Raw genomic sequence first — 11,422 nt, 5'->3', positions numbered from 1 at the left:
TCCTTCTTGTAGTGAGGGGCCCAAAACTGAACACAGTATTCGAGGTGCGGCCTCACCAGTGCCGAGTACAGGGGCACGATCCCTTCCCTGCTCCTGCTGGCCACACTATTTCTGATACAGGCCAGGATGCCATTGGCCTTCTTGGCCGCCTGGGCAAGAAGACATTTACGACTAGAAAGATGGAAAGAAATACTTCTAAAGTCTGTTGTTTCACTGATGAGCTGTGGCCTGTCTCTGTACGGTTGATGCAGGCATGTCTGGATTAGCTTTAGCCTCAGGGAGGATGCGCTCTCCGTTCTTCAGGGTCTGGCATTTTCTCATCACCATCTCCGACAGATTCTCACACGTGTCTCACAGACGATGAAGGAAATGCGGCCTTTACAGCCACTACAGCTTCATCATCCTCATCTGGAGGATTAGGATTTTGCCCATTTTCCAGAAGGGAAAAATAACTAAACTGGGGGGATTGATGATCTATTCAGTCAGCTCTAGGTTTTCCTAACTGTAACTTCAGTGGCTTGGATTCTGTGACAGACCTTGGCTAACAGAGTTAGGACGAAAACACTCAGAGAGCCTTAGTTTACAAATCTGGGAATTTTCTCTTTCAAGAAATATCCACGTCAAATCCATGATTAAAAAAAGCAAATCCTCCATTCCTGCATCTGCCTACAAGGCAATTATTTTTTCTAACCAAGAACTATATGCCAGACCCCTCATTTTCAGTAAAAATGTTTCTCTTTCTAATCTCCATAGTTCTATTTTTGAATCAAAGAACTATTTTGTTAACAGTGATAAGGGCACCTACTTTATTCACTGTGTTTCACCTTTATCAAGCGCTTGGTCCTGCCACCTCCTCAAGCCGTACTGACTGCTCCTAACACTTGTTATGTCTCGTATTTCTTTCCCTTGAACTCAGTAGCTTGCTCTTGGCGTTTTCAGCCAAGTTTCAGCTCCAGCACTGACCAAGCAAAAGAGACTGTTTGGAAAGCCAGAACCACCCAAAGAGCAACGGTAAAAGCAGGCACCCTTCAGTTTTCTACTAAATTCTAACAGTTGAAATAGCAGAGGAAATTAATTGGAGAGGTTTTGCCAGGGTTTGGGGGCTAGTTGCTAGGGGGATGTAAATGCTAACTTCAGGACGTTGTTTTAGTGTTTCATTGCTGTACCCATCACTGAGGAAAATACTGCCAGTATGTCATTATATTGGAAATGAAATTTCAAAATGTTTATCTTGGGAATAAAATACATCTTTTAGGCGTGCAGTCAGCTCCCAGGCTCGTGGGGCTAGTCTTAAAATCCAAGCCTCTGTTGCCCCTGGAGGCATGGCTCTGGCACGGATTTTGACATCTGTGAATGCAGAGGGCAGGCCTGCTGCTGCTGTCTGGCAGCAGATGCTCCTGTCTTAGGATGGGGGATGCAATTAAATTCTTTCTTTTCTTTCCCTGAGCGCAAATTAGCAGCTTGATAGAGGAGTTTCATATTTTTATTGCAAAAAAATCAAGCCTACTGCTGAGTTGCATTGCACACAATTTCCTTGAGCTACTCAGCGAGTGGTGGAGAGGGGAATTCAAGGAGGAAGCATTGGGAAAGCCCCATCCTCACTGTAGAATGGTTCATTACGTTTGCCTGACGTGTTTATGGCTGTTCAGCCTGCGTGAGGCTGATGATGAGCTCGGTTAGTTGTCTCCTTACTTTCAGGCGTTTGGTTCTGTAAATGATGTGCGATACGAGGGCAGGTATCACCCCTGCGGATGGGGCGAGTGGGGCTGTGGAGCCGCATGCCCAAGGCTGTATTGCAGGTGGCAGAAGCCGGTGTTTCCATGGCCAGTGCTAAAGGGTGGGGGGGTAATGCCTCAGCTCTCCCAGGATAAGTATACCTGGTATAGGTAAGTGTGCTGCTGTCTCAGGTACCTCGCAGGTGGAAAAATATACTTTTATTTCAGAAATAAACTGGAAAACTCCCTTAGCACAAACCAGTGCATGAAAAGATCTTAGCAAACGCGCTATTGTGCCTCCATTTGCATTCAGCAGAGGAGAGCTGCACGTGTCCCGCTTGTGTTTTGAGCTGGAAACAAGGCTGTCCAGTTGAAACTCCAGGGTGGACTAACAATGTGGTTTTAATGCTGTAACTCAGCTCTACATAAAGCAGTGAGTAGAGTACTCTGGGAGTTCATTCAGGATCGTGCTTTGTCTTTTGCTCAAACACCTTAAACTTTTCACAGGGAACATCCTGTACTAAGGGCTTCATCAGAAAACTTCCACCCAGTTCCCAAACTCACCCTGTCTTTTCCGTAGCTTACAAGAGAGGCCAGGAGCACAATGTGGGGTGTAGAATCCACAGGCCAAAAGCTGCCTTCGGGCATCCATAGGGAACCGAAACCTCATGCAAACCGAATGAAAAAAAACCCAAACCAAAACCAAAACAGTAACTGAAAACTGAATAGTCTTTCCTCTCTACACAGTGCATTTACTTTGCAATTTACTTTCCTCTCTAAAGCAGCCCCTCCCACTGCACTAATATTAAGTACTGCATGGAGTATAAGTAACTTGTTTTTCTAGACTTTTCAAAGAAGGAAGGGTGGGCATTGTCAGAATTTCAGTGTTTGTTTGCGGTGACACAAGATTTCCCCATTAATGGAAATAACTACCTGTGGTTAAAGATAAGCAGTCTCAATTTCAAGCGTGTCACAAACACACTTACCTCCCCAAAATACAGGTTCTAAAGCAGATGTATGTGCAGGTGCTGGCAAACCACCTTATGACCGCACTGGGCTGAATGAATCTCAGAAGTTAAGCTGGCCTGGGCTTTGGTACGAAGACGCAGCTCCAAACCTAACCTAGGTTTTAGCATAGGTCAGGTTCTAAATCAGAATATCTCTGTTTTCTCCACTCAGTGGAGGTCAGCCAAGCTTGCCATTCTTTTTTTTCTGTTATCACAGTGACTATGACGAAAGGAACGTGCATGCTGATGTCTAGATCTAATACTAGCTCCACCTCTGTCTTGAACCTGAAGTTCAGCCCAGCTCTGAAAATCATGGTGTGAATGCAATTATCAAGTACTTGATGCTCTTCCTGTAATTTCAAAATTTTTAGTTGTGGAAAAACATGTCTAATGGCTACCAATTTGAATTTGCCTATGGGAACTTACCAGGAATCAAGCTGTATATACTGGCTCTTCTCTTTCTGATTAACTTTTATCCCTTCTTCCTCTTCTATGCCCATATCTGTAAAACTGGATGGAAGTAAAAATTTTATTTCTATAATGTATACCTGTACCTGTCTGAAAAGATGTCTAAGCCAATACAAATCAGTCAGGAGAAACTGTCTTTGGAAATTTGTGTAAAAATTTCCTCTTCTTTTTATCTCACACGTTCTTTAGGGATTTCTTGGGTGGGAAGAAAATGAATAAAGCGGATAAAAAGCAGCTAGTGAGATTAAAAGGCAGCAACTGAAAGAAGGGTACAGTGTCTGGAGTGGTAGAGGGTGCTATCATCAGTGGAAAAAGGGGCATTTTTAAAAGGGTCTTTCTGCTCCATTTTCCCTTCAGGAGAGAAGGTTGAGGTCAGAAAGCTTGGTGAAAAAAATAGCGTGCTATGGTTCTGTCTAGTGCTGGCTGTAGTCTTAGCATAAACGGCTCACGTGAGATGAGGTTAGGCAGGTGTACAGTTCACATGTCACAGCACGTACTAAACAGAAAAAAATTAGTTTCGTGTTCTAGAGCATGGAGGAGCATTTAGCTTGGGGGCAGGGAGTCCTACCTTTGAAACACCACAGTCTTGTCATGTTCAGTGCAGCGAGCAACGCACAGAAGATTCTCAGCAGTGTCAAAACAGGCTGCGGGTTCAGCGCTAGGCTACCTGCAGTAGCATTTCAGGCTACCTAGAATTGCTTCCAAATTGAGCTTATTCTGTGGCCGACTCCTTTCATCTCCACTGTAGCAGGGGTTGTGCTTTAGAAATTGAGCAAATGGGAGAACGAACACAAGAAGCAAACTACCTTGCTGTTAAAAATGGCAATAATTTATCACACAGTGATATAGCACAGCTTCAGCAGCCTGAGCCCTTTGAAGTCATGCTGGGTTTATGACTGCTGTTAGTCCGTACCCCCGCAGTGCAGGTCTGATTGGTGCAAATGCTTATTACTGAGATCGTTCATTTTTTCAGTGCAAATGAAAAAAAAACCCATAATGCAGTTTTAAAAGGTTTGTACTACTTACGTTATGTGGCAATAAGAGTAGTCAAGGTAGCAGCAGGTTTTTGTGCGGTTAGCGTGAGACAGTTGGGTTGGTGACTTCTGGGATTAGTGAAGTTCCACTAGTCAGAAGGATTTAGGCTTCTGCGTCTCTATTTATTGCACTTGCAGCAATCTGTCACGGGGAGGAAGACTTGAGATGGATCCTAAGTGCTACACGAGCGTGGACTGTGTATCTGTCAGGGAGAACAAGTTTGGTGATGGTCACAGGAACAGACACGACTCAAAAGCTGTGCAGCACTTTGGGTTTTTTAAGTGCTCTGCGGTGTAACCCAATGAATAATATAGTCGCTAACTGGTTGGTCTGTTTTGGCAAACACCCTGAGATGTTAACAGGCATGACAAAGGAATTAAAAACGAAAGCGACTCGGAACAAAAATCTGCTAACTCAGCACTGCTCCTGAGAGCAAATATTGCTGGGGTGCATACAAAGTGACCACTTAAGCCAAACGGTCTTAGGAAAACTGGTGCTGGGGCTGGATTTTTGACTCACTGAGCTGAAGTAGACCATTTCCAGAATAAACTGCAAACAGCATTTCCAAACTTTCTGAAACGTCAGAGGAAGAAAAGAGGGGAAAAACCTTTTGAAAAACATAACTGTTATTCAATAAATATGAAAAATTTTACAAGCAGAAATAAGTTCTCTCACAAAATACATTTCTCATAAATGCATTCATCTCTCTTCCTATTTTCAGAACTTCAGGTATCAGTGATGACTACACCATATTTATCTTTCTCCAACTAAGCGCTCTGAAGACTAGATAGGGCAAAAGAACATTTATTGCGACTCTACCTTTATAAACTCAAGTCACTGTACCTATAAAGCTAATACACTTGTAAGTAATTTTAAGTAGTTTGATAACCTGCCAGAAAATAGGGGTATATGGAATTCGTGGTGTTACGCCTGATCGCCTGCAGGAATCAGTTGGTCACTCGTTCCATCACAGGACGTGATATTTGCGCTCTATTCAAGGAAGTAAATAGGAAAAGCAATTTGCATTTGGCATCGAAGTGATGCGCAGCAAGTGGCTGTCAGGTGAGCTAGGTGAGGAGGAAATGAGAGATTGCCAAAAGCGCGGATCTCCCACAGGTTTGTATGGACGTGCGACTGCCCGTGCCAGGGGCATATGTGTAAAAGTAGGCTAGGGACGTGGGACAGCGGGTCTTCTCTTGAAGAGACCTTGACTGCTTTCCCAGTTAGAAAAAGAGGCATTCTGAACAGGATCTTTGAGCAAATATTCCAGGCTTTATTACCTTGTTGAACCAGTCTGCCCACACTTGTAATTAGTTACATGCTTTAAGAGGGAACAATGGTCTCATTGTTGCCACGTACCTGCCGGTAGGCAATACGGAGAATTACAGTGGAAACATGATACCTGACATCAGTTTTTGTCAGGGGTAGAAGAAACGTAACCAGAACACCAGCATAGCATCCAGACTGGGTGGCCATTAGGGTCTGCAGAAAAGCATCCTTTATTTGTGTCTTTATTCCTCTTTGTAGTGAAGAAATACCATTCGTTCTCTGCATTGTGAGACACATCTGATTTGATTCCTGGTCAGTACATCTAACTGTTTTAAACTTTCGAACAAGGCTCTAACTTAATGATTTTTCACCGTGGGGTTCAGTTACTTCCACAGGGCCTTGGCAACATAATGTGGCAAATGTTTCCGTCAGGAGGCTTCTATTTGCTCTTGGCATTTCCACCAGAAAACAGGGAGCAGTAAGCTGAAAATAGCTGAAAATTGTTTATTACATACATCTATTAGAACCCACTGGAATGCAGATGTTGAAGGTATTTAGTACCTGGAAGGATCAGGACTTGAGATAGCAAATTGAGAGGTATGACAGAAATATCCAGGATATTAATTCAGATCCAGTGAAGTTGAAGATCTCTTTAGAATTCAGTAGAATTTGAGCTAAAGAAAAACGTATGCATTCAGTGGTAATGGGGCTGCACTGAAATCATCCTGACTCTCTGGGATACTCTAAAACTTACCAGGAAAATACACACATGTGGACGACTATCCAATATTGCTGTAATTAAAAACTAGCTCCCAAGGTGGAGCTCCTCTTTGCACTGCAAGACAAGATCGTGATTTAAAAGGTCTAACCCTATTTCACTGTGGAATGAGCACTAGTATTGCTCAAGGACCTCTCTGCAAGTGGCATTCCCCATTGTCAGTCTGCAACTGTCAACTGTCCTCGTATTGCACGAGGTCACACGGCTTGCATAGGTGATGGTCTGTACTGATTTTAAAACCACACCCGTTTGGAAGGCTGCAGCAGAGTTTAGTCAGGGAGATCAAACGGTAAAATTGAACTGCAAGTTAGAACTTCAGTTGGACTTTATAGCCGTCTCTGCTCCACGATTTGTGTGTGACCCTGGGCCCAGCGTCTGAGCTTGGATAAAATATTCTCTGTGCTCTACCATACTCAGCTGTTGAGATAAGTGTAATCCTATTTTTTTACCTAGCAGGGATATTGTCAGTCTTTACTATGATACCCACTGAAGAAAAAAAACTATCCTTTATATAATGAAAAACATTTTATTTCATTATATGAATTCGTATCACAGTACGAACAGCTTCAGCTGATATCCGTATGTGCAGGACTTCTGGCGTTCCAAAGATCAGAAACATGGACAGACAAATAGATTAATACTGGAGTTTCCACATGAGATGAAAATCTAAGAATTTAAGATTTCTGAATTTCCTAGTGCTGGGCATCCTGCAGTATAACTCAGGGAGATATTTGACTCATTTTATGGATGATATGAACATTAGCTCTCTGACTACTCTAAACACTCTGCCTTAGGTAACATGTAGCATTTGTTTGAGTGTTTTATTTTACGAATGCTGTATCCGTCGTGTCTTTCAAGAGCACATGGGGTTTTTTTAAACTATACTGATACATGGTAAAAGGATAATATGGCTGAACTGGTGAATGTGAAATTTAGCCAACTTTGCCCACAAGTCACCTGCAAATGGACTTGCTGTTCCCAAGTACTAGTTTGTCAGGGCCCTGAGTGCGGCAGCCGGCCCCAATTGCCCTGACCAGACTCACCTGGAGCCTCCATCCACACCCTCTGCCCATGGGCCTAGAAGCCTCATTTAAGCTCAGGCCTGGCCTTCAATCCTTCCCTGAGCTATGGTGTAGATGTACCTGTTTCCAGTCCTGTTCCTGAATAGTTGTTTCGATTTAGTGGCTTGACCTTGGCCTCGTTACCTTGCTTTTGTCTGATGATCAATGGACTGTCAAGGGGACCTGTTGCTGTCATCACCCGGCTGGGGTTGCGGTGGGACTGTGCCCTGATGGTGAGATCACTGCCGCTGCGGTCACCCTTGGCTTGGCTTCTCTTAGGAAACAGCTGGCTCTTGCTGCTCCCTTTGTTGTTCAGAGTGTTTTTCCCAAACCTGTTTCAGGCTCTGATTATAGCGCCTTATTCGGTACGGGTGCAGACTGGAGTTCTCATTCTGCATTCGTGCTGTGAGATCTGTCTCCAAGCTGTCATTTAATAAAAGGATTCCTCCCTGACAAAAATATTGGGATAATCAGGATCATCTTTCTTATTTATGCAAGCATTTGTGATGCCTTCTTTCTGCAAACATTCTTAGGGAGACAAGAAAGCCGCTCCTACGTGTAAGAAAGGGAAGTTAGAATTACCTTGGAAACAACTGTGTTGATTTATATTATTGAATAATTTACGCACAGTTGTTCAGCAGTTACTGGAACAAAGCTTTCTAAAAGATACACCTTCCTTCAAACACATCAATTATTTACCTGCGAACAACTTTTCCCTTCTCTTAACTCTCCTCAGCAGCTGCTTTTGGTGTGCTCCAGACGTGTGTTCAAAATCTTTAAGTGGAGCAAAAAAAGAAGGAATAAGGGGAAATGGGTTGCTCCACAATGCTGAGGTTTCATGCCCAGTGAAGACTCTTGTTAAGACCTCTCTCTCTCTCTGAAGCTTCTGCTTTCTCGAAGCAGAGGAGACGGCCTTATCTTACAGCTGATGAAACGGGCTTCAACAGAGGAAACTTACTACAAATGGCTAAGGTTCCGCCGATCTGTATGACCAGGCACGTTCTTTGTGCTGAAGGTTGTGTAGCGTTTGTGAAAGATTTTGGACATGAAAAACGTTAATGATTGTTCCTCTTCTCCCTGAATCTCTTCTGATTGTTGTCTCTTCTCCCAAGTAACTAGTGATAGGACGAGAGGAAATGGCCTCAAGTTGCGCCAGGGGAGGTTTAGATTGGATGTAAGGAAAAATTTCTTTACTGAAAGAGTGGTGAAACATTGGAACAGGCTGCCCAGGGAAGTGGTGGAGTCCCCATCCCTGGAAGTATTTAAAAGACGAGTAGATGAGGCACTTAGGGACATGGTTTAGTGGACATGGTGGTGTTGGGTTGACAGTTGGACTCGATGATCTTAGAGGTCTTTTCCAACCTCAATGATTCTATGATTCTGTGATTCTTCCAGTGGAGACACGGGGGCACCCTTTGAATTGGAGTTGTCAATAAGACTTGACAGAAATGCTGTAAAACAGCCCTTTGATTTGCAGTCTATATCATATATGTTTAGACAAGGTATCACAGCACCTCACCCCTGTGGGGTAAGGCTTGCTCGCTAGGTTCTCCAAGGCATCCTCCCTTAGGCTTCTGCCAAGTGAGAATCTTCTCCAGCCATCATCTGAGTTTGTAGAAGTCCGAGAAACCAGACGTGTCACATAACATAACCGGGGGAACAAAATGGGACACAAAAACACAGCTTTTTTTTGTCATTACTGCTTTATACGCTTAATCTCCAGCAAAAAAACCCCAAAAGATGCTCATAAAGCTTAACCAAAATTATACCACATTAATCCTTGCAATCTATTTTAACAACAGATTTAGGCAAAAAAAATCCAGGTTTGGAAATGATGGTATCAGTATCGCTAATGTATGTAACAATCATAAACTTTACTTTATACATCTTGCTTAAGTTGGGATAAAGATTCAGGTTGTAAAACTTGAGATAAATTATCTGACACTGATGTTTTAAATGTTATATAATTCATTACTTTAACATAGCAAATATATCTTTTGTTAGATGATTCATTGCTGCTAAAGAAAAAGCTTTGCTTTTACTATTTCACAATAACGTTTACCACGTTGTTGGTTAAGTGCAAATAGATAACATGCTGTTTCCCATGAAGACGTCCCGAGAAGAAAACTCGAGTCCATTGCTTTCAATCTCCAAGTTTATTTTCGTCATGCTAGCACAGAAAATACTCTTGTAATACTCAGGAACAGGTGATCGGAGCATCTTCTCTAGATACAGCAAAGAACTGAGTGTTGCACGGCATTTTATTAGACTTTTTCTTTTCCTCCAATCTGTAGTAGGGAAGAGAGGATCTGAGAGCTGTGGATTGCAATTGAAAATCTTACATTGGATTCAAATATTCTGCAATAAGTCAATCTAATAACATTATTTTTTAGCAGGATGCATCTTCATGGACCATAGGCTCCCCACAAATATAATGTGTCCTTCTAAACAAGCCTGGAGGGAATGGAAGAGAACATCAGTAGATGGTATACCTACACAGCAAGCAGGGACCCTCATCATCAGTCTGTTTCAAGTCTAACAATATATGCAATAATATTTTCAACCAGCTTGTTTGGCTCTCGACACATAGAGTTGTCCCAATAAACACATATGTTGCCTGGTGCCTAAGAACTAATTAGGTACAGGTATCATACTGTTGGTTATGGTAATGTGTCACGTGACTAATGTGCATGTTATCCTTTGCAACCGGAATGTCTGTTCTTTAGATTTTTGGGATGAAGTACACAGATCAAATATTGGTGTTAGTCAGGAGGGAAAAGAGTGGCCCTAAAATTAAGTTGAGAAGTTGGGGAAAACATGACCAATAAAATTACAAATACGTTCCTAGCTATCTTAGGTGTATCACCGCAGTTCAGGGTATTTGCAAGTGGAATCAAGGAACCACAGGCTCTTTGCTCTGTCTAAACCCAGCTTAGGAACGGTGTTCAGAGAAACCTGTCTTATGCCAGGGGCTAGGTTCATTTCCCCTTGCTGTGGCCCTTTTTCCCAGCCAAAGAAGAAAGCCTGTGGAGGGAGTCCCCAGGTCCTGCTTGATTTCTTAGGTGTCTGTGTATACCCAAAGGTACTCCCACATGCATGTGCATGCAGCTATTTTGAAGAAACATCCATTTAGACAGGTTTTTTTTGAGGCTCAGCTATCTTGCTGACATACCACAGAATAAGGCACTTTATTTCTGCCCAAAATGACAGAAGAAAGAGAGTCCCTTTAAAGTTAATGGTAGTGCCACAGAATGATAGGCTATCATTTGCAAATAACCTGTATGCCAGAAAAAATCATTTTTGTCTCAACAGATGTTGGCCAAGTGCATCTGTATGCCAGAAAAAATCATTTTTGTCTCTCAACAGATGTTGAGACACTGCAACTTCACTGCCAGCCACCAGACAGCTTGGAGGGACCAAACAGGGAAGCTGTGGAAGGGACCAGGGGTTTAGTTCCAGTGACTTGAAAACAAGCACTAGGCAGGTGATGCAAGGGTGAGCACGCCTGAGGCTGATCTTGCCTCTCTGTGGCTGTCGGAGCTAAATATCCCTGCTGTGCAGACCTGCCCTCAGTGCATTTCTCCAGGCCACCCAAAAAATCAGCAGCAGATTCTTAACTCCGAAGAGCCCTTCTTGCCTAAGCTCGCTCAGGATGGATACCAGATGTTGCCCTCGCTCTAAAACTCTTTTGTTTACTTTAGCATCTTCATTGTTTCATACCTCAAGAACATAAAGGCAGAACGCTGCAATACAAATAATATCTTGAGCTTGAACAAGAACCGTTTTTCACCACCACAGGTACAAGTTATTTTCTACCTTTGAAATATTTGGGGTCATTCTGCGCTAGCGAATGTGTCACTTTTTCAGTCAGAGAAGACAACTCCTTCACCAAGCTTTCAACTCAGGCAGACTAAGCAAGGAATTAACGTTCCGAGGGCCGCTCTTCCAGGGCTCCTTTCAAGCACCCTGCAGAAAGAAAATTCATGTTGCATACACCATAAACTCATTTTAAAATACGGAGTTTTGGAGCCTCCTCTAGTGACCGCTATTCCCCACCTCAACCGTTTTTTAAAATGAGACTTATCCCGG

The 11,422-nt window shown here is 43.0% G+C and overlaps 2 protein-coding genes across 2 annotated transcripts in view; both read right to left on the bottom strand.

Moving 5' to 3' along the window:
* Positions 1 to 3,222, bottom strand: part of NAGPA (N-acetylglucosamine-1-phosphodiester alpha-N-acetylglucosaminidase) — a 15,946-nt gene extending 12,724 nt beyond the window's left edge. Inside the window, exon 1 of the mRNA XM_009278298.2 lies at positions 3,149 to 3,222. Coding sequence (XP_009276573.1) covers positions 3,149 to 3,222 — 74 coding nt within the window. The remainder of the gene's footprint in view (positions 1 to 3,148) is intronic.
* A 1,182-nt stretch (positions 3,223 to 4,404) lies between these two features.
* CUNH16orf89 (chromosome unknown C16orf89 homolog) lies at positions 4,405 to 11,318 on the bottom strand. The gene is given in 7 exon segments (XM_009278288.2): positions 4,405 to 4,427; positions 8,033 to 8,107; positions 8,853 to 8,984; positions 9,430 to 9,531; positions 9,534 to 9,546; positions 9,549 to 9,649; positions 11,150 to 11,318. Coding segments are annotated over 7 exon segments (615 nt in total).
* Between the last annotated feature and the right edge of the window lie 104 nt (positions 11,319 to 11,422).

The sequence above is a fragment of the Aptenodytes forsteri genome, unplaced genomic scaffold (assembly GCF_000699145.1).
Source record: "Aptenodytes forsteri isolate BGI_AS27 unplaced genomic scaffold, ASM69914v1 Scaffold26, whole genome shotgun sequence".
Classification (NCBI taxonomy): Eukaryota; Metazoa; Chordata; class Aves; order Sphenisciformes; family Spheniscidae; genus Aptenodytes; species Aptenodytes forsteri.
Note: the sequence above shows the minus strand (reverse complement) of the source record. Positions and strands in the feature narration are given on the sequence as shown.